The sequence below is a fragment of the Aptenodytes patagonicus genome, chromosome 7 (assembly GCF_965638725.1).
Source record: "Aptenodytes patagonicus chromosome 7, bAptPat1.pri.cur, whole genome shotgun sequence".
Lineage (NCBI taxonomy): Eukaryota > Metazoa > Chordata > Aves > Sphenisciformes > Spheniscidae > Aptenodytes > Aptenodytes patagonicus.
The window spans coordinates 35,285,621-35,308,127 of NC_134955.1; the positions used below are offsets into that span (position 1 = coordinate 35,285,621).

Below are 22,507 nucleotides of genomic sequence, written 5' to 3' on the forward strand. Positions count from 1 at the left end.
GCAATAGAAACCATTTTAAAAAAAGGAGAAAAGTGTCTCTAGGCTGAAGTATCTTGCCCTTGCAGGTCAAAGAAGTCTGATCGTAGATTTAACATAAGACATACAACTACACCTTTCCATAGACACACACCTACTCTTTTTGACCTTGGGCAAGTCATTTGTACCTTCTTCTAGGCTGATCTGTAAAATGAGGGAACTAAAGCTCATTTAGCTGTCTCAAAGGGAGGCTTGTAAGGGAGAGTTAGATTAACTTGCAAAGCTCTCTAAAGAGGATTACTGGTTTGTGAGAGTACCTGTATGAGGCTGAGCTAGCTACCTAGCTACTCGGAGGACTTCTAAGGATGTGATACTCCAGTTGATCTAAATGTTGAGGATGCTGTAGCAGAGAGAGATTTTGCGTGACAGAACAATTCTCCCCCTTCTAATTACTCTGCTAAGCATAGCCAAAAGCAAAGTACAGATCTAGAAAGAGAGCCCCAGCTATGCTGAGATAAAGAGCAAACAGAAGATACGTTAACAGTCATAATACTTTATTCTCTTTTTTCATTGTAAACAAACCTTGGTCATTAATAGAGAAGTTCTTTTTAACTGGCAGTACTCAATCCCTTTTTGATGCTCAAAAATTCAAAGCCCCTTGATAATTGCACTATTCGTGACAAGGCAGTTAGTCAGGATCAAAATTCCAGTTCTGCTGGTAAGAGAAAAATCCCTATGATTCCAGGTTAAGAACATCAAATTACAACAAACACTACATAAAGTGCATCAGGTACAGTGCAAAGAGGTCAGGAAGAAAGGCAGGTACAGAACTGACTGGTCTGCATGGCAAACTCCACTCTCACTGCTCTATACAGCTAAAGGAACTCGAGCAGAAAAGTAGGTATTACAGCAATGCAGATCTGGATACCCACAAACCGTAAAACCTCCTCCCCATAATTAGAGATTTAGAAATGATCGAAGACATGGATAGTGTCATGTTTTAGGATTAGCCTAACGGCTGTAGTCTGATGGAAAGCTAGGTCAGTCTGGCCAAGAAAACAAAAGCAGCTTTCATTAGTATTGCTCACTAATGAGAGAATGCAAGTCTGTGGTCAGGAGATTCTGAGAGCTAAATGTGGTCATTTCTGACCGCTTCCCTCCGAGTCATTTCTAGCCCTGCTCTAGCGAGCGGAGCACCTCGAAGGGAGGTGTTTGCTCATGAAACACTAAAGGAGATGGACGAAGCCCTTTCCAATACCATGGAAGTCTGTTCTGTCACTACAGTGAGCTCGGAGACAGTGCAAAACTCTTATTTGACAGTCTCAATTATTTTATGTACTACAACTATTTACAGGTGTATTACACTTCAGAAAACCTGTTGTTTCTTTTGAAGTCAACAACTAAACTTTTTAACAAAAAAAGTGAACTAGTTTTCCTACCTTTTGTGCTGAAATACATGTAAACAGCAAAAACAAACTCCTGTGGAGTGTCATGTTTTGTTCTGTTTCTTTCTGAAGCTCCTACTACTGTCTACCATTCTTCTGCCCATTTCTCATGTCCCAGTCACGGTTGCAGAGAAGCAGCTGCTTTTTTCAGCATCCCTGAACACAGCCATTACACAAAGATTCCTGCTTTTTCATAAACCCGAATTAACCTAACACTTCCAGAGCAAAGCCTGTCAATATAGCCTATACAGTATGCCCAGTTAATAAAAATTTAGTCTGGTGTTCTATTGTACCTGACAGGGACAGATTATTCTGGTAAGGAATAAATCCCTGTGTGACAGGGATACAGACCACCTGTTGAATTTTACCACAGCTTGCTCTATCCATATTGTCCACTGTACCTGATGAAAAACTGTGGAAGCTTACTGGCAACTGTTCAGTGATAAAGCTGCATCGCAACAATTTATTGGATATTACCATAGCAAAGAAAGAGGGACATGATTTTTCAACTATTTTAAAGGATTATGTTCCCTTTGTACTCCCCTTACAGGATGTGCCCTTTATAACTTCACCCATCTAGTAAGGGCTCGAGTGCCATATGTATGGCACACAGACAGTGTGACTGGTAAGTAGAAACCTGCCATGAAGAATCAGTTCCTACCTTTTCAAACAAACTAAAGAAATTGCGCACATTGTACTAGTGGGGAAAAAAAACAAAACCAAAAAAGAATAGCAATAGTTTGTATAGAGGCTTAAAAAAATCTCTGAATTTCAGTCTTTGTAAAAGAAGATCTCTCCAATCTTGGAAAAAGTTTACAGGAAGCCAATAATCACAAAAAGTTTTATACTCTAGGCTACACTGAGTTGATGAGAATTTTCTGTCTTCTCTATATAGGTTTTCTGGATTAAAAATAAAAAACATACAATAAAGTTCAGTGCCTTTCAAAAAAAAAAAAATTCAGCCCCCCCACCCCCCCAAACAACAACTACTTCCCCCGCAAACTAGAAACAGAAGTGCTTCTCTTCCATACACCTAAATTCTTGCTTGTTCAGTTTGAAACTGCTGCCCTCCCTGCCCCCCATCAAAAAGATAGCCAAAAAACACCCTGAGGTAGTGAGTGTTTGTCAAAATACAGGACCGGCACTTGTAATTTAGTTCCCTTCCTTTCACCAGAGGCACATTAGCAGCATCCATTTGCCACCAACATCAGCCAAGAGACTTCCATTTTACCAAGAGATCGCTGAACCACACGCCTTTAAGCTGTCTTGAAGCCTTCCCCTTCTGTATGATGGTGAATGTCAATTACTTATTACTTCCTAGTGCCCTGGGGAAACCGATTTTTCATTTTGGGCTGGTGCACCGAGAGCCATTGGGCACAGATGGCCTTGACAACATCATCTCCGCTGTTTTCAGCCAGCTGTCGCACATGCTGGACTAGCTGCACCGCTCTGGTCTTCTCCTGTCTCACTGAGACTAGATAGGCAGAACGCAACTTGTTGCACACCACATAGGCCTGGATCTGAAGCAGAAGAGGCAGTCAGAACTTGGTTAGAAAGCTGTAGTACACTAACAGGACAAGCTTAAGCAAAGATTCACTGGAAATACCTAGTTCAGAAGCGTGTTGCACAAGGAAGTAGCAGCATATTATGAAGCAGAGTATGGCCTGGAGCAGATCCCAATGTAAAAGATGGACAGACAGCTGTATTTTACTAAGTTTGTCTCTTGTGGAAACTCCTTTACTGTATCACCATGAAATTAGCATCAGAAATCCTATCTTGTGCGTTAATTTACCATACCCTCATAGCAAAGAGTCTAAACCGGTCATTTTCTTCCATTGCTGGCTCTAGAACAGCTCACATCTTTCGACGATACATCTTACATAAAGGCACAATGAAAAGCCCATTTTTCAATCTACATACAACAATGAGTTTGTCAGTTGGAGCAGGACAGAGGACAATCACAAATCTTAAGATTTTATTCCCCGCTATGCCACTCAGGATCTACGACAATCCACAAACGCTGAGCCACAGCCTCTTCATCTATAAACACGCATCTACAGTTCACATAGTTATCTGTGACTCTCCAGTGGCTTGGCCAGCTGGTATGAAAGCTAACAAAGAAACCGAGTAGTTTAGGCCTCGCTTCCTCTATGAAAAAAAAGTATATCGGAATTGGAGAAGTTTTATCATTTAACTCTCGATCACAATAGAAATAGTATAATCCTGAAACAATAAGCTGAAATGGTCATCTTGGAGGTATGTTGATTCTCACTAGCTGTCTGCTATTACTAGAAACTTACATGCACCTATGTGAAAAGTTGGATAACAAAACCAACAAACCCACCAGTGCGCCTCTCTGAAATACTTTTCCTCCCACTAAAACAAATGCCTAGACCTCACTCTGAGGACTGTCAAGGAACTAATAGGGATAACATCAATCGGTACCTTCATGTCACAGCTCTACAGTCACACACACCACAGCCTTGAGGAATTCACTGTGATTTCTACAATCTAGGAAGTGGCCTTCAAAACTTTGGCTTGAGTGAGGATGAGAGAGAAGAGGGTGAAAGAGAGCACACAGCCTGCAGACCAAGCCTGGGCTGTTTAGCTCTTGCTAAAGGAGTTCCTCTACTGTACTTTTACTTACCTTGTTTTCATCACTGTCCATATCCTGAATCAGATTATCGAGATCCTGTATCCAAAGAAGGGAAAAGGTGTTCACATTTAGAGTGACTATAGTTTGCAGACCTTTACCCCATCAGGGACCAAACCCCTGCATAGAGGAAGGGCTGCTGAGGTCACAGCTAGATGGTTACATTGTCTCAACTGCAAGTGCTGCAGATGTAGAAAATACAAAGTCCAATTCCTCCCTTTACCACAGCTTCTCCTGCCTGCCATGTCTGTGGGGTATCCCTAGAGAATGCTATGAGCCTGGGAGTCCCCCATGGACATGGCTCACATTGCATGAAATGAATTTGTAGGTTCTCTGCACCCCAGCAGGAGTCAGCCCCTGTGGCCCACTCTGACCCAAGGGGTGGACTGCGTCCCCTAGTCTGATTAGTAGAACTTCATAGAGGGCATCTCCTTCCTTCACTGGGATGGGAAAGACACTGTGGTAGTCAACGGGAATCTTGAAATTGTTTCCTATGGAGGCAGGAGGTTTCTGTGTTAGCCAGGGAAGCCTCATTGAAGGGCAGGAGGTTTCTGTGTTAGCCAGGGAAGCCTCATTGAAGGGAACACCTCCCACCCCAGTCAGGAGCATTTGGCAGGATCCTGTGAAGCAAAGATTCTCTCCCCATCATGGGTACTTATTTGGGAAGTGCAGGGTAGGAGCATGCTACAGCTACTTATTGTTTCCTCTCAGAGTAACTTGCATAAGGCAAACCGCACACTCCCACCTTTAAACCATGCATGTAGTACAGAGCCAGAAGATATGAAGGACTCACTAAAAGAGCAGCACAGGCATCATGGGATGGTTTCCCTGTAGCCTGTATTGTATATATCCATTTTACTTCAAAAGGGACACAATGCAGGACAGAATTACCTCAGCAGGAATGTTCTTGAACTCATTTAGACAGTTTAGGATAATGTTATCCCCATCATTTTTTGCTGCAACTCCAGACTCGTTGACACACTTGAGGAGCTGCCGGATCTCACTGTACTTCTGCTGCTTCACCAGCTGCTTGGCCACTTTGCTGTACACTTCTGTAGCCTCCAGCTGGAAGTCCTAGAGGTAGTTAGAACATCAGAGCAAGATGTTAAATGTTCTCAGCAGGTTTTCTCACAGGGAGTCTATACAACTGAGACAATCTCCCCTAAGGACAAAATATCACACCATGCTTCAAAAGTCAAAGTTGTTTTGAGGGCTTCTGATTTTCCAGTCACCACTGCTCAGGGCTGGCTTAAAGGTTTTCTATAATTAGACCGGTAAAACTCGATTTTGCTCAAGAACAAGAGCGCTGTTACCGCCTCCTTTTCAGGGGTGGCAAAGAAATCAGTTTTATTTCTTCTGGCAAAATATCTTTTGTAGGTCCCTACCCACCTCTCCCTCATTTAGCAAGCTCCCACTGTATTCCTCCAGCCACCCCACCAGCAGCCACCCTTTGCGTACCCAGAGAAACAGGAGGCAACTGACCATCATACACCTCCCATATGAAGGAAGAGATGATAAAAGCTGCGGACTGATCCTGCCATGAATAAGGCAAGAAAAGAAAAAAAAGGAAGGAAACAGAAGTGATGCTAGGCAGCTGGACTCGCTGCTCCATTTTTACTGGGGGGCGGTAGTGACTGCTGTTGCTGCTAAGAAGTGCTATTTTCCTAAGGCTCTCCATCTCACTACAAACAGGCGTTCTGCCTTGTACACCCTGACCTGAAAGAAGGAGCAGGGCCTGCCATATCCACAAATACTCTTTCAGTGTGCCATCTCTGTCCAGAAGTGGCCCTGCTATACCCTCTGTCCCAGACAGGAGACAACTGCAAACTGCACTGCTTGAAGCAGTATCTTTTAGCAGCTCCTAATATATGGATGAGAAACACAGAAAAGTTTGGAGGCTCATGAGCTATGCTGACTGATAAGCACCTCAACTTCTACCCAGACGTGAGGAAGGAGAGGTCCCCAGAGAGAGTTTCCAGTTAATTAGCTTTGCGCTTTCAGCCAGGAGAATAGTACAGAGATAGCCCTGGCCTTATTTATTCACTGTGTCTTTGCATGGCTATCATGAACTGCAGAGAGCTACGAAGTCAGAGCTCTCTACTCATGTCTGTGATTGTGGTTTTCCAGAGTTAAGTCACTGAACAAGGTGCACAGCAAAGGAAAAGCTGTGCTTAATTCCTCTGTAGGACCTAATTACTTTGGAACTGTCCTACTGAAGCAGCATTTTAATTTCCTTACCAAGCTTCCTCCAAATACACGGACATTTAAGACTTGAACTAGTGACTTTTCTCACAAGAGGTTTTTCTTTTTGGGGATTAAAAGACATTTTGCAAAAAAAAAAGCCTTTTGCTTAAAAAATTGCTGCTTGCAGGAGTTACTTTTGTAATAATAGTGCTTGTTATATCAACTTTTTCCATACCTGAAGGACTCTAAATGCAATCCCAAACCCCTCCTCAATGTTTTTGCCTTCCAACATGACCTGAAAAGAGAGGCATAGACAAGTTTGGGGATGCATATTCCTTTTTCATTACATACAGTTAAATAATAATGCATTTCCAGATTTTGCCCAGAGGCCAAAAGACAATGCATTACTTCAACAGAAAACAGCACCACCCCAACAAGTAGAGCAAATATAGGGTCTATTGTCACACACTGGTTCTCTGTGGGACATTGGGCAAGTTACAGAGGGAGCTGAGCTGAAGTGAAGAAGGGTTAGAATAATTGCAGTATTTGCCTTGCTTCAAAACACAATAGGATGTATAGTCAAAAGGCATGTTACTATTTGTATTTGGGATCCTCTGCCTCTGAAAGTTTGAACTTTGAGGAGAGGAGCTCCAAGTTCTCACATGTTCTCTGCTACTTTGAGGAAAAACATTAATTTTTCATAAACGGTAGGTTGCGTACATGCACAAGTAACCTGCCCATGAGTAATACAAGAGGCTGCTCCAACCTGTATATCATTAGCATTGTTGACGAAAAATAGAGCTGTGTTTGAAATAGCAATAAGTACCTTGCAAGCAACATCCATTTTCATGTTATTGTTTCCAAAGAGTGTGGGCAAGGAGGAACCTGTCATCTGAGAGTTTCCTGAGCTCTCACATCGATGCAGGAACTTTGTTACTTCCATCTGCAGATCAACTGTATTGATGTGCCTAGATAGAGGAAAAATTCTGACTTTAGTTTGAAATAGAGAAAGGTGTCAATTATTATCTGTGTGAACTTAATTTCTTGAACACATTTCAAAATAAGACATTTCCAAACAATAATTATTTTAGTTACTTTTGACTTTGTCTTTTGTGTAGCCAAGTCTGCAGCAATGAGACACTTTTCAGATCTGTGCACTTAGCATGCATCACAAGCTGAAGGTGAGCACTTGTTCACATTATTTCAAAGTGAGCCAGAGAACCTGGATCCCAAATAAATATCTGCTCCCTCTTTTCCACCTCATCACACACATTCCCCCCCATCTTTAAGTTAGAGTCTAGCCTAAAAAAAAGAAAGAAAAAAAGCCCCTAAGAAGACCAAGATATAAAAGCCCACGTACAAGAGAGATCTCGCTAAATTTACACTCCAACTTTTGAATACAGGGATTCAGTTATGTCTGGCACCTATAACAACTTGTACATAGTTGAACATTGTGAGTTAACCCCAGTAGGCAGCTAAGCACCACAAAGCTGCTTGCTTTGTGGAGAGGAAAGGAAGAGTAAAAGCAAGAAAACTTGTGGATCAATATACAGCTGTCTATGCACTGTAGGGTTTTTGTTTGTTTTTTAAATTAAAGGAAGGTAGATGATACATAGACTGATATTTTTAGTAGAAACAATTGCTCATCTCCTGAGTTGGGTTTTTGGGGGAAAAGGTAATGGGAATCCTACACTTGCAACTACGTAAGAGTCAGATTTGGGTCAGGCACAGCTAGCATGTGTTAGCTAAAGCCAACTTAAACACAACCACGGGGGGGGGGGGGGGGGGGGGGGGGAAGACAAAAGCCTGAATTTCCCCTTTCCTATAACTTAGCTTCTTGTTTATAGATACCTTGACACATCTGTAGCAGACATTTTCTTCCGAAAAGTGAATGCCATTTTTTTCCTTCCTGAACTTCTTGAGACCTCCTGCAGATAGACTTTGAGATGATCCTTGATCTTTAGAAGCCATGTCTGTTTGCCTCCGAGTTCAGTGTAAGACTTTGCTCCATGAGTGAAAAATCTAATGCAGGTCATGGCAGCACGAACGTGATCCTAGAAGAAATATACTGAACATTAAGGCGGACCAAAGTACACCACCTTCATTAATCATTGTCTGTACTAAAGTGCTCACGCAAAGCAGACCATGATCTGTTTTCTTTAAAACAGTAGTTAAGCTACTGCAATGCGCCAGATCCATGACAAACACATAGCAGGTCAGCTTCAGTCAGGCTCAGGCCCTCCTATCTGTTTTTTAGGATTGTACAGTAGCAAAAAATATACTTGTCCATCATGCAGATTTACACCAAAGTAAATAAACAAAAGTCTGACAGTATTCAACATTTCACTGAAAGAGATGGCACTGACCCTCATCTTACCTTCATGAACTGTTGCAGCTCATACAGAATATGGTAGTAGTTCTTTCTCTGCAAGTATTTGCAGGCTGCAATCAAGTAGACTCCCCAGCTCTCCAATCCTGGATCAATGGTTTCCAGCAAGTTCTCCAACATATGCAGTTTTCCACTTTCATAACTTGGAATGAAGATCCCTTCAATGAACACTTCCGATGGGGATTCCTACACAAACATCAGAAAGGTAGCTTGAAGCAAAGCCACTGTGGCTTGTTGATTATCATTATATAACATAAGGGAGTATTAAGTGACAGAGATCATAAAATTAATAAATAGTTTAGCTTGGAAGGGATTTTTGGAGGTCATTTGGTTCAAATCCCCACTCAAAGAATGGCTTCCAAGTTAGGTCACGCTGCTCTGGGTCTGTCCAGTCAAGTTCTGAGCATGACAAAGTAGGGCAATTCAACAGCCTCTCTGGGGCGCAGTTCCCATGTCTAAATACCCTCATCACAAACAAAAAAACCCACACCACTTTTCCTCGTATCCGGTTGGAATTTCCCTTGCTCCAAATTGTGTTCACTGTCTCTTACCGTTTTACTGTGCACATGTGATATAAGCCTGGCTTTATCTTCCCTATAATCACCCACTTGACAGCTGAAAATAGCACATCAATCTCCTTTTGCCTTCTCTTCTTCAAGCTGGAAAAACCTAGCTCTATCACTCTCCTCATATATCATGTGCTTCAGGTCCCTAGCGACTTCGGTGGCCTTCCATTAGACTTGCTCCACTTTGACAATGTCTGTTTTGTACTAGGGAACCCAAAACTGGGCACAGTAGTTCAGATGAAACCTCACAAGTAGTGAGCTGAGGAAGATATTTACTTCCCTTGACATCCTGACTATGGTCTTGCAAACGCAGCCTCACATATTAGTGTTACTATGGAAAGAAGCATGTGTGACAACATGGCCTGCATAAACTTTTTGAAGACATGATATGGAATTTATTTTTTTTAAATCTCAGAGTAAGATGCAAGCTACAAAGCCTGTACAGATAAAATGTTTCCAAACAACCAACTGCAAAATGTTTCATCAGAAGCCTAGTACCTTACAGCTTTAAGGTAACAAACCTTCCTCTCTGGTTTGCATGATCACTATCAGTCTCCTTGTCCAAAACTTCTACATCAGATTGTATGTCTAGAGTATTTTCAAAGTCTGCTACTTAACTAGTGAAATTATTTCACCAACATTGCAAAAATATGCAACTTTTCTTTAAAGGCAAGTTTAAACTGATATAAAGGACACATTTGAAAAGCAAATTTAATATGTAGATGAGTATATGAGCTTAGAATGGCTGATGATACAATGAGAAAGCAGAGCTGATAAGACAACTTGAATTTTCTTTTAATAAAGCTCATAAGCAGACTGAAGATAATGGAATTTGGTGTTTCAAGTTGTACATTTTTCAATAAGAATTATTTCAAATAATAATGATAAAAAAAATCAGTAAATCAAACACAACCACAGAAACTTAAAAAAGAAAACAAACAAAACCCCACACACTTATCAGCTTTCAAGCTGGTGAGATGTAATGGATTCACATCTCCTCCACATCTCCTAAGAAGCACCCTTAATGAATTAGTGAGAATCTTGTTGGAATAATGTCTAGGTTTAATAGTAATTTAGCACCAACAGAACTGTTTTCTCCAGACATTCTTAAGCCCTCCTATATTATGCAGTTTTCCTAAGGGAGAACTGGAAACCACTTTTTAGCTTCCCTCGATTTCTGTCCTCTGGGACATGATCCTGTATTCCCTTATATTCCTTACAGAAGTGCAAACGTGGGTGTCTGATTCAACAAACAATACCAAGAGACAGAGCCACTGTGATAGAGATTAAAGCATCTAGTGTTATCAGCATGTTGGAATTAAAAATTTTCCTTCTCTCTTCTGAACTGTATGACAATAGTCCCAGGTTTTCAGCTTTGTAGAAAAAAGACGAAGTGCTGTTGATGCAGGACCTCTACCAAAACAAATAAAGCACCTTCTCCTCTCTAGAAGCCACTGTTTCAACACAATGAAGAGAGGTTAAACCCAAGATGTAAAGACCAAAGTTATTTTTTCATGTCACTGAATTCTTGGCAGTCACTGGATAGTTCATATAACAACATTTAGGACCTCAGAAAACTCCTGTGCAGAAAACCACCCAGAATGCTGCATGATGCTTGTTACCATCTTAGACTGGCCTTGAAGTCTTCTTAGCTACTTTTCAATTTCAATTTAGGTGATGGCAAATTAGATTATTTACCTTATTTAACAAGTGAAGCAGTGCTTCTCTCATACAGTCATGCCTCATGTAAAAGCTTATTATCGCCAGATTAGTGCCGTAACTATGTAAATAGAACAAGCACTCCTGATAGTAGCTGTTGTGTTGAATCTTCCCCTCGCACATCATCTCCAGAGAGAGACTTCTCGTTCTCAGTGTTGCTTCAAGTTCCCTCAACGTGGTAAAGTAATCATCATCCTGCCGTTAAAACAGAGAATCAATGATAGGCGATGAGCAAGAGGAAAACTTTCTTTTCAGTTAGATCTTGTCACTCAGCCCTGAAGCATTTCTGTTATAGTTGTTTTTAAAACAGGTATCGCTTTAGAGGGGTGAGAATCCAATAACACTTTTTATAAATACTAGATTGGAACCCTGCTATCAACAGAGGTGCTGAGTGTTGCTGTAGCTAGCATAGCTGTTTCCAGGGACAGACAGCAGGCTTATTTATTTAAACACAATTCCACTCTCAACAGCTACTTCAATAACCTAGTTCAAACAGACTTTTTTATTCTCCTAAAATATGTACTACTAAGAGGTCTTTCATCATTATGATTCTGCAGATAACTTAGTACTAAAAGTCATTTTTTGGTACCTAATCAAAACTTCCAGAGCTAATCCCAAACCATGTAATGCTTTTTGACAAGGAAAGAAGAGCGGGACAGCATTTGTAAATTCTCCTTTGAATTCCTGCAAAGTTATCAGAGTTTCAGTAGAAAAAATGGCATCACCGCAGCATCACAACATATTGTTGGGATTGAGTTTAGTTTCCTCAGACTGTAGCAATAACATGTTAACCAGTACAGCTTCTTTCCCCTCCACTAAGTATGCCCCAAATTACTATAAAATCCTATGATCTGGTTCTCAGCCACCAATTCACTGTGATGAAACAGCTAACAAATTTCTCAACAGTATTCAGTTTGCAATATGCAATCATAACAAAAGAAGGAAAAAAACTAAGACCTGATATTGTAACATGCATTGCTAGAAGATGTCAATTAAAAACATCATTACTTGGCTTTGCTATAGCCCTTCAGAGCAGACAGAAGACTCTTACCGCAATAAGTATGGGCTTCACTGTGGACTCCAGGTACTGTATTACATCCTGGACCAGCCTTGAACCATGGGTCAGCTGGTTTAGATCCATAGGTGGCTTTAAACATCGGTTAAACTTCTCTCTTGCTGAACTTAAATTTCCAGCTTTAAGGCAAGCCATGCCCCAGGCATGCCATGCTCCACCTGGATCCAATCCAGATTTTGTAGAAACCTAAATTCAAAATTGTTTGTTAATATTGCAACACAGTCCCGGTACGGAAAACAGGAAAACTGGCTTATCACACAGTCTGTGATTGTGACCTTTCACTTCCTAGAGCACATTTCCCATTAAAAACAAAATAAAACAACACGAGAAAACCTGTGCTGATTATTTCCGTATTACTGGCACAAAATGCCAACTACCAAAACACCCACGATCTCCAAATGTGGAAGTATTTTTTATTGTACAAGTTTAAGCAACTATTTATCTGGGACATTTCAGTTCAGCAGTTTTAAAACTCAGGACATTTTCACATCTGCTTTTCTAAAGCAGATGATTTTTACAGAGCAGAATTCATCAGGTTTGTGGTTTAAAAAAGAAAAAAAAAGGCAACAGGAGATGCTTCATGAACCACCAGGAAATTTTTTATTTCACATAACTTTGCTGATCAAATTTATTCCTGATTTTCTTTAGTAGGCCAGCTGCCTTTAAACCTGAACCGTTTTTATTCAAATAGGTCATCTATTCCTGCTGTTTATTACCCCTTAAAAATCCTAATCCTGTTTGTAGTATCATAATCCTGTTCTTAACAAACTGCAATGCCATAAAACAGAAATTTACGAAATCCTGGGAGCAGGAGGAAGACAGAAGATGATAAACCACACCAGATGAGTTCTGATCGATAGATTTGCCACCATTGCTGGTTTCCAAGTAAACGCCTGGGAAAGGTGCTCTACTGCTGTCTGCTGTGGGATTACAGATAAAGGAAATCAAACATACAAGCTTCAGATAAACTCCTGCCACAAAGGATGTCTCAGCCCTTCTACTGGATGCAAGATTCCTCCATTTAACGACTTTCTTGCAGTTAGTCCATTCCAATTTTAATTGTACCAGGAAACAAGGCCCCTACCCTTCCCTTCAGCAGCCTGCTCCACAGCAGGACTTTTTCTTCTCAGAAATTTTTTTCCAGTGCTCAGAAAATTATTTCTTCCTTTTTTAAAAACTTAATCCTAGTTTGTAACTGTTTAAATATTGTCCATTTCACACATCACATCCATCTGAACTTAGGAGAGAGAAAAACAAAAGCTACTACAGAAGCATTAACAACACTGACATCCCTCCACTGTCATTACCTCTATAGCTAGTTGATAATACTCTGCTTCGAGAAGCCGATTTCTTAATCTTGTTACTGCTGCAGGGAGAAGAATCTGATCCAAAGATGGTATTGGACGGTAGGCAGCAGCAACCAAAATATTCAACACATCCACTTTGCTGATGTAGCTAGGGGAAAACAAAGAGGTTAAACAAATACATACACTTTCACTATTATCATACACTTAAAGGACTTTATGTCAAAGACAACTCTTAGAACAGTGGTTCCTAATCACCAGTATACCAGGTTTCTCTATCCATCATACTATCCTATTCAGACTATTTTTATTGGGGTTTTTGCCACATTCAGTGGAACACTGGCAGATGCTGATTGCAGACACCAGCTATATGTTACCAAATCAAAATAGTACATGTGAAATTTCTATATTACATCTACCACCTCAAGCTCTGTAGGACAAAACTTGAGGAAAGTGTAAAATGCTCATTCTCAGGAAGTGCAGGTTTAAAATCCCATATTGAAATATAGACTGAAAGCAGATACACAATATCAGAAGTAAAATATTTACCCCAGTCTTTGTGAATTATTTCTCCCTACTCTGAGAATTTTCTCGGTAATTATTATGTAGTCATATTACCCGAATTTCTACTATTTGAACTGTTACATTATTCTTACATTATGAACTTCTCTTCCTGTTTAAAACGTCCACAGTACAATCACAAAACAACCCTCCCACTCTCCACTCCCCAGTAAAAAAGGATAATCATCTCAACAATACCTCAATACATCCTAGTGAACACCTGATAAATCACCTGTCACAGAGAGCTAGATCCTGGCTCCTTCCAGCTTTTACAAACATCATTTTGGCACTGAAGAGCAATTGTTTCATGATGTCCATAAGGAGACCAGCATCCACCTCAGGATTAGTGAGCCCTTGGGACAACTTGCAGCAGTGCTCTATCAGTTGGTGGCCACACACTATGCTGTCACTGTGCAGGCTAAGGATGGCAATACACAAGGAAGAGCTGGGAGCCTGACAATTCGAGGAAAGACAGACAAACATGGGTATTGACGTAGTTCTCCAGGGAACTGCTTATATTGGACTCTCTTTCTCCAGACCTCACCTGTTCATAATAAAATTCACTGCGTACAATTTCATTCTCCTCTTCATTCAGGGAAAAAATCCATTCAAGCTCAGTTGCCTTGGGTATTCGCACCACTGTGGAATATTCATTATTAGAAGTTTCTGCAGGCAAAAAGAAAACACCAGGTAGAATCATTGTACAAGAAGCAACAAACCCGCTAAGTTTGCATACTTAATGCACAGTATTCCTATATTCTTGTAAAACAGTCATCTGTAATCCACTCATTGTGCCACTTCCTGCCAGTATCACATGTCCAGCACACAGATTACAGAAACATTTCCATTCCTCAGCAGGCTGCCAAATTGTACCTAAACTTACTCTCACTGTTACCAACACCCTGTCACCAAAAACTAGCTCCAGTAACATGTCTTCAAATGATTATCCAACTCTTATCCTACCGGACATCAAGCACAGCAGCCTCCCCTCTTTAGCCTTCCCTCAGGCAAGTTATTAAATATTTCTGAGCAGGAGGGAAGCGGAAATATGAGAGCTGTGGGTTACAGCTAAAAAGGGAAACTGAAGAACCAGTTGTAAAAGAAAGGGTAAAAAATACCAGTGATGTGTAGCAATGCTGCAGGCAAAGAGAAAGATCTAACCAGAAGGAGCAGCTCAGAAACTGCATTTCAGCTGTTTCAGTCTTGTAACAAAGGTAGCAGTAAAGCAAACTTCTGTCAACAGCAAAAAAAAAAAAAAAAAAAGCGCTCAAATAGCCCATCATACTTAAAAAGGGACAAGTAAGGGAAAATATTCTCATTTGTTTTGTAGCACAAATGCAAATTTTGCACCATGTTTCACATTACTGCTATAAGCACTTCAAATAACTATGTTTTGGTCTACCAGAATTTCATGTCAGTGTAGAAAAATTTTGCAGAATCACCTTAAACACCAGACTAAGCAACAAACAGTAAATACTTTCTGAGGAAAAATGGCACAGAAAAAGAAAAAATCAACTAGATTTTGTTATTTTTCCTGAAGTGTTATGATATTAGATGTGAAAATTGAGGCACCAAAGAGACATTACTAGTCCATACTCACACAACCAGACCCATGAGAGGGGCCTCATCCTGTGCTATGCCCAGCCAGCATGGGGTATCAAACACCACAGCACACTGCAGTGGTATTCAGAGTTGTACTATTATGGTTTGTAAAAAGAGGATCACTCAGCACAGCTCTGTAGTGGGCTAATTAATTACTACTCATACCACAGCCTCTCACTGACAGTTTCTAGTATGCAAAGTGCATTCTCCAACTGTTGTTTTTCAGTTCCTTCCTTTAATCCCCATCTAGCACGTTCAATATTGGCTCAGACATCTCTCCTAAATCTCAATTTCCATTCACAGAAGTTTGGAATGCTCAATTTTAGCCCGCACATGCAAAAACCATCAGTGATATTTTGTAACTGAAGTTTTGATCACCCTTCAGCTGCAACTAGATGTATCAGCTTCCTATCTCCAACTCTGCTGCTAATCAGGCACTTAAAAAAAAAAAAATTTGAAGTTTAACATTACTCCATTCCTTACCTTCCACTTGGTCCTGATCTTTTCTGCTGTAATAAAATGACAGAAAGAAACATCATGCCTACACCAGCACACTGGGGAAAACATAGTTTTAAAAGAGAGATCAATATGGCTAGCCTTTTCAGAACACTATCTTGTAAAAATCTAACATCTCTCCCTCCTTGACCTCTCTGACCCATTGCCCTGCTCCTACCCCCTGCTGTCTGGAAATCTAAGATCCTGCCTCTGCATTGCTGTATTTCAACTACACTAAGTAATTAGTTCTTATACCTTCTGTAGGAATAGTACTGTTGCACACATCATAAAAAAGCAGACACTGAGAACAAGAAGAACTGCCCAGTATCAGAATATGTCAGAGCTAAAATGAAGTTTTTGGCATCCAGGTCTCTGTCCTTAAGATTTAGTTGGTTTTGTTATACAAATAGGGCGAGTATAAAAAAAACCCAGACACTTAAGCAATTATAACATGACAGGTGGCATTCAAGCTCACTGCTACGCTCTGCTGACCTAATCTGGCAGTGTAAGCAACCATTCTGACACAAACCGGTTTAGTTAGACGTGACCACCAGCTTTAAGAGGTTCCTTTTCAGATCTGCACAGTATTCCTCTTTTCCTAGCAAGCCTGCTGATACTACCATAGCGGATACTGCTATCTGCAGGCTTGCTAGGGAAAGAAGAAATGCAGCTGAAAGTACTGCTGAAAAGAGTAAGTTTTACTCTCTATGACCCTGTCAAGCCTGCTGATACTGCCATAGCGGATACTGCTATCAGAGAGTAAAACTCACTCTTTTCAGCTGCACTTTTCACCAGCTGGCCTAACATACACACAACGAATTTCGGTCCAATTCTCAGCTTAAAGTAACCACATCATGAAAATCTGTCATCACAGCTGTCCCTTTTATTAAGGGCAGTTTCAAAGCCTATCTAATCATGAACTTGCTTTTGAATCCCCAAGTGTTCAAGGAGTCATAATCAAGGGATTATGGAATAACATTAAAACACTGATATGTTCAGCAGAGCTAGTCAACATGTGATGTTAATCCAGGAGCCGAATAAACTGCAAGAAACTGTCACATTGTAGTAGTTTTTGCTGAGTATGTTTTGCATCAAAGCATTCAATTCTTAGGTTTAATGACCAACTGATGCTTAAAGAATTAAAGACTTTGTTGCCTGGCTCTCCAGTGTTCCTTCTAATATGAAAAGTAAACTGAGGCATAAGGAACATCCCCACACATCTCAAACCTGAAAATCCCAACAGCTGGAGGCCAAAAAGCTGATGTTATATTATCCAGATAAACCCAAATGCTTGTTTCTCTCTCATTCCATTCATGTACTCTGCTGTGTACATGAAATTGAAGAGAACTAGAATGGAAGGACTTACGTGCTTGTGTCTTGTACCAAGCCAGGCAGATGTTCTCTGTTGTAGTAGCTATAGCATTGATCGCATACACGAGACAGATTTTCTCTGCAAGCTTCTACTGCCATTTTCTTGGCGGAGCAAGAGCTGCACACCAGCCTGCCACACCGCCTGCAGTGATGGCGCCTGTTAAACTAAGCAAAAGAAGTCATGAATGAGCAACAGAAAGAATTTACTGCAGTCCCCTCCTATATCTGCCTCCACTCATGAGTAAACTTACTCCATTTGAAGAGAGGAAACACTAAGCGTGATAAGGCTTTTCAGAACTATACAGTGACTGATTCTGACTGTTACAATTCCTTTCTGGAGAGGGCACGGCAAAGAAAAAAGCCAAAACAAAACGCAAAACCCAGAGGCAGGTATTCAAAACGTTTGCTGCAGTCTTGGGCTTTCCACTACTTAAATTGTCCCAATTTTGATCACAGCGCTAATTAGATCATCTCTTGGAAAAGTCAGAAGCTGTCGACTGTCTTTCTGACGCCATCTTAGTAATTTCCAAATTCAAAAGCAACAAATACTTTGAGAAAACAGTACTGTTTCTAAGCAATAGAAGATGACAGACTGCCAGCACACCTGCAAAACTCAAAATTAATCTTCTCCCTTAGAGCACCAAGGCAGTTGCTCAAGTACTCTATGAAACAACAGGTTTTAGAAAAGTGTAACCAACAGCAAAGATTACATTTTGTATATTGGTAATCTGAATTATATGATGCTCATGTTATTTCTTGCCAGCACAGTCAACTAGACAGCCTTTTGAAATATTAATACTGCTATTATTACACATTTTTGAGATCTCATAGTTGTCTCCTCTCTGATGACCAGATTTCCCCTTTAGGCTCTATCACTTCACAGGACTCTGCAAGGAGCTACCTGTTGCCAGTCTCCTCAACTACACTAAATAGAAACTAATGGTTAAATATCAAAGGACTGGCAATCTTGTCAGGCCTACACTGATACAGACAAACTTGCTAAAGTAGCTAGTGCCTCTTAGGAAACAGACTATGAGCAAGTGTTCATATTAAGGTCACAGTTCTAGGAATGTCTGTACTTCGTTTTTGCTCCTTACCATAGTGAAGCGTTCAGTTTTGCAAACCATACATATCGTTTCAGTGTCATCAGGTATCCATTGCTGCTTTGGTGGTGGCTTCTCAGGAGGCACAAATTCTTGAGGAAACAAATTCTGCTGCAGACTTCTGTCTCTGGGACTTGCAGATATGGTGACACCTTAAAAAGAGCCAGGCCAAGAAAAACATGGAACGGGATTTAAGCTTTTTAATGGAGTCTTGAATACCAGAAAACACTACAGACTTACTGAGGCTATAAGATCTTTCTGGCTCATAAGATGACTACCGTCATCTTTCAACCAGCCATGGCAGAATGACATTGTGTAAGGAATATATATGCTTTAAGCCAAAATTGTAAGATTGTAAACTTATAGTACTTCAATACTGATAAGCAAGAGTACATACTTATTAATAGACCTTTACCATAACAATTAGAGAAGTGTAAGACAACTTGTCAACATCTGTTCTTGTATCATAAGCAGAGACTTAGAGGAAGAAGAAAAAAGATACCCCGGTATATGGATACCAAAAAGCAATACAGCATAAAATATAATCTTAAGGATACCCAGTGTTGACATTCCTGAAGACTAAGACTTTTCTTTGTTATCTCAGGAGAGGTGTGGTATGGCTAGCAACAGCATATCTCCCCCTGTTCTGGTCCCCTTTACAATCTCCTGTGGGGATATCAGTTCAAAGAGGCAGGAGTTTAAGACTTTGGCCTTCTGGATCTTTGACCTTGCCAATGAAATACTCATTGAATCAAGTTTACAATATTAGATAGGCTTTTAGTTTATATGATGTGAGTCAGTTACGCTACAGGCTAATTAAAAAGTTCAACGTGTCATTGCAGCCCTGCAAGCCACCTTCTGTGTACATGAATACTAAACTAAAAAAGAAAATCTCCATTCCAATAAAGCGAACTCATGCTTATCCAAATAGATACTGGATTGCAAAGGAACATTAGAGGATAATGCACTCAAGTTTTGTAACAACATACAGATATTAAGCTGACCATTATGAGAAAAACTGAAGAGCTACACAGCCCAATCCAAGACACTCTTGTCACTTCATGTAGGCAGAACAAGAAGAGTCTTCAGTTCAGGATACAGAATCAGAGGACAATTCAGACATCCTAAACTGTAGATCAGGATATCATTGTGCAGCTCGTTTAGGCCCATCACTTGCTGAGAATCACCAGCCTTGGAGGTCTGAGGATATCCTTTGCTAGTCATTCCCTGAGAGCACAGACTATGCATCTCTCACAATATATATCCTCCGAAGATGATAATGCATCTCTTGCATTAGATGCTGAACAGAACCTGTAGAAGGATTTTGTGGTTGTTTTTAAGCCACAAATATTCTTCAGTTGTTTTGGCTTAATTTTTTTGTTTCTATTTATTTGTATTTGAGGACTGTCAGTGGAGCCTCTCACACAATACAAGGTGTGCTATTTCCCTCAGGTCACAAGAGGAATCCTAGAAAAAAATAAATTCAAGGACCAAAAGAATGGCAAAAAAAACCACAACACAAATGAGATTTCTACTGTAAAACCAAAGTTAAGATCCAGAAGGAAAAAAGTTACTGAGCAAAAAATAGGAAAACAGGGAGAAGTAGTGATAGGATGAGGGCTAATGGTTTTAAACTGAAAGAAGGTAGATTTAGGTTAGGAAGAAATTCTTTACTGTGAGGGTGGTGAGACACTGGAACAGGTTGTCCAGAGAAGTTGTGGATGCCCCATCCCTGGAAGTGTTCAAGGCCAGGTTGGATGGGGCTTTGAGCAACCTGATCTAGTTGAAGGTGTCTCTGCCCATGGCAGGGGGGTTGGAACTAGATGATCTTTAAGGTCCCTTCCAACCCAAACCATTCTATGATTCTATAAGTACCACAATGATGGGCTTCCAGACAAGCTCTGCCTATTTATCCAGAGAGAGTACCGAAGTCAAGACACAGAAAGATTAACTTGCAAGCACCATTAATCCACTAGCAACCTAGCTGTGGCAAAGAGGTAATTTTTTTTTTTCTGCAGATGTAGTCCTGTTTCTTATGGTCTGTTCAGGCTTGTTTTTTTCTGTAGGGTCTGGAATGGAAAGGTTTTGTGCTGATTTTTCAGACATTTTGTAGATACCTATCAAAAATCAAAACAAAGTCATATACATCTTGTTCCCCTTTAAGTTTTCTTTTAATTGGGCCCAAAGCACCCAACTGTAGAGACCTACCAACCTGCGTTAAATGCGACCCAAGTTACTATTAAGCGGTGGGACACACATATATAGAGGATAAAACAAATAAGAACAGGTTGAAAGAAAATGGCACCAAGGTCTTAACCTTACCACTAAAACTGACAGGAGATAGTTCCGATGATCCTGATTTAGACAGTGCTTCACACTCCAATACCTGATTGAGACTTTCTTGGATACGTATCAGAGAATCTAGGACAAAGGGAAGAAAAAAAAAAAATCAGAGAACAACACTGGCCATAAATCTACCTGTTTTTAAGAAGATTAGAGGAATCCATTCACAGGAGTATGTAAGAATGTCTGCACAAAACAGGACTAGCTATGTAATTACAAACTGCTATGTTTTCATGAAAATTAGCCCACAACAATTCATGCAAAACTATATAAAATTCAATGACCTAAAACACAGAGAAAGGGATCCTTATCAAAGCAACAGACTACTGATAGGCACAGGAATAACACAGCAGAGAATAAGTATCAGATATGAAAACAATTAGTTGACACAAGATGCTCATGGCAAGTATTAAATGCTTCACACCCCAGTGGAAGGAACATACTTGCAAAGTTATAGGTCATTTGGCAGCAAAAGATAGATAAGTATGATGCTTTTATGTTATCAAGAGCTGCATCTTTAAATCGTGAAATGAAGTCAACATTTGGAAACTGGCATAAAGCAAGTTGGTACCATATATGTAGGTATAAATAGATACAGATAGGTACACATGCCATGCACTTTTAATGCAGCGAAACAAAAGCACTGGACTTGATCTGCAGCACCCTCTGCTATTCCATTTCTAAAACCCTGAAAGGAGAGAGCCAAATGCAGGAGAATCAAAGACAACGCGGATGAGAAGGGATTGGCAAACCAGAGAGGAGAACCGTGCTGAGAATATTAAATAGAACTGTAAGTTTAAAAATCTTTCATATGAAAAAAGGAACAGGACTCTGGTAGGAGGAAAGACTATGGAAGATTAAATCCCAATTCTATTTGGGGGGAGATGCAGTTGGCTGCAGGTTTTAGAACTGCTTAAGTCATCAGTGACTTTGTGTTAAACAGGAATGAAATAAAGTTGAACAATATCAATAAGAAAAGAGACCCCAAAAAGGAGCAACAGAGGAAAGTCCGAGAAACTTTCGAAGCTGTTGGTCCTTGAGAACATCTATTTACAAGAAAGGCAAAGACTTTAAGAACATGTTCTGGACTAGACGAAGTCTGGAGGCACACATCTGAAAATGTTGTGGCACAATTGGTGAAATGATTCTGGGGGGAAATTGGCCCTTCTTTCCCAAGTGAAAAACAGCATTCTCACGGACAGTCACCTGATCTTTTTTCTTTTAATGTGAAAGGGAAGTTGAGAGCTTTTTCTGCATACTTGGAGAGCAAATTGTCAATGTCTTCTACAGTAAAACCAATTTCCTGTCCAGCTAAGAGTTGGTGCAGTGTCTGCACAGCGACAGCTACCCAGTCCACCTTCATATTCATGAGGAGCTGTTCCAGCATCAGCAGTGGCCTGGAGGAGAGGTGGTAGTAGTTAACACGGGAGAGCTCAGGCAGAGTCAGCAGCACCTGAGACACAAGGAAAAAAGCATATGTTAAAATTATACATCTTCAAATCTGTGTTTCTGTGAGCTTAAAGACAAGAAACTAGCACAATAGCTTATGCAGAGAATGGAATAACATATAGAGGCCAAAAAATGGAGGTGGGACTTCAGATCTATTCCTACTTCTGTTACAGAATTACTGAGTGGATTTGCAGAAATTACTTAGCTTCCACTTTCCCATTCTATAAAACACTGCCTCATTTCAGAGGCAGTTGAAGAGTGGAAAGCATTTT

The 22,507-nt window shown here is 40.4% G+C and overlaps 1 protein-coding gene across 3 annotated transcripts in view; it reads right to left on the bottom strand.

The window, feature by feature from the left end:
* Window positions 1–2,426: 2,426 nt before the first annotated feature.
* ZFYVE26 (zinc finger FYVE-type containing 26) overlaps window positions 2,427–22,507 on the bottom strand; it is a 49,222-nt gene continuing 29,141 nt past the window's right edge. For 2 of the 3 annotated variants that reach the window (XM_076344846.1, XM_076344845.1), the window contains exons 26-43: window positions 21,993–22,239; window positions 20,766–20,864; window positions 18,438–18,595; window positions 17,336–17,505; window positions 15,958–15,983; window positions 14,417–14,538; window positions 14,105–14,325; window positions 13,315–13,462; window positions 12,847–12,927; window positions 11,984–12,193; window positions 10,912–11,127; window positions 8,636–8,833; window positions 8,110–8,312; window positions 7,085–7,226; window positions 6,494–6,553; window positions 4,966–5,148; window positions 4,069–4,113; window positions 2,427–2,941 (exon numbers count right to left, since the gene is read on the bottom strand). In XM_076344846.1, the coding sequence (XP_076200961.1) occupies window positions 2,732–2,941; window positions 4,069–4,113; window positions 4,966–5,148; window positions 6,494–6,553; window positions 7,085–7,226; window positions 8,110–8,312; window positions 8,636–8,833; window positions 10,912–11,127; window positions 11,984–12,193; window positions 12,847–12,927; window positions 13,315–13,462; window positions 14,105–14,325; window positions 14,417–14,538; window positions 15,958–15,983; window positions 17,336–17,505; window positions 18,438–18,595; window positions 20,766–20,864; window positions 21,993–22,239 (2,739 nt within the window). In that variant the 3' untranslated portion in view covers window positions 2,427–2,731. The remainder of the gene's footprint in view (window positions 2,942–4,068; window positions 4,114–4,965; window positions 5,149–6,493; window positions 6,554–7,084; window positions 7,227–8,109; window positions 8,313–8,635; window positions 8,834–10,911; window positions 11,128–11,983; window positions 12,194–12,846; window positions 12,928–13,314; window positions 13,463–14,104; window positions 14,326–14,416; window positions 14,539–15,957; window positions 15,984–17,335; window positions 17,506–18,437; window positions 18,596–20,765; window positions 20,865–21,992; window positions 22,240–22,507) is intronic. The other variant, XM_076344847.1, reaches the window with a different exon arrangement.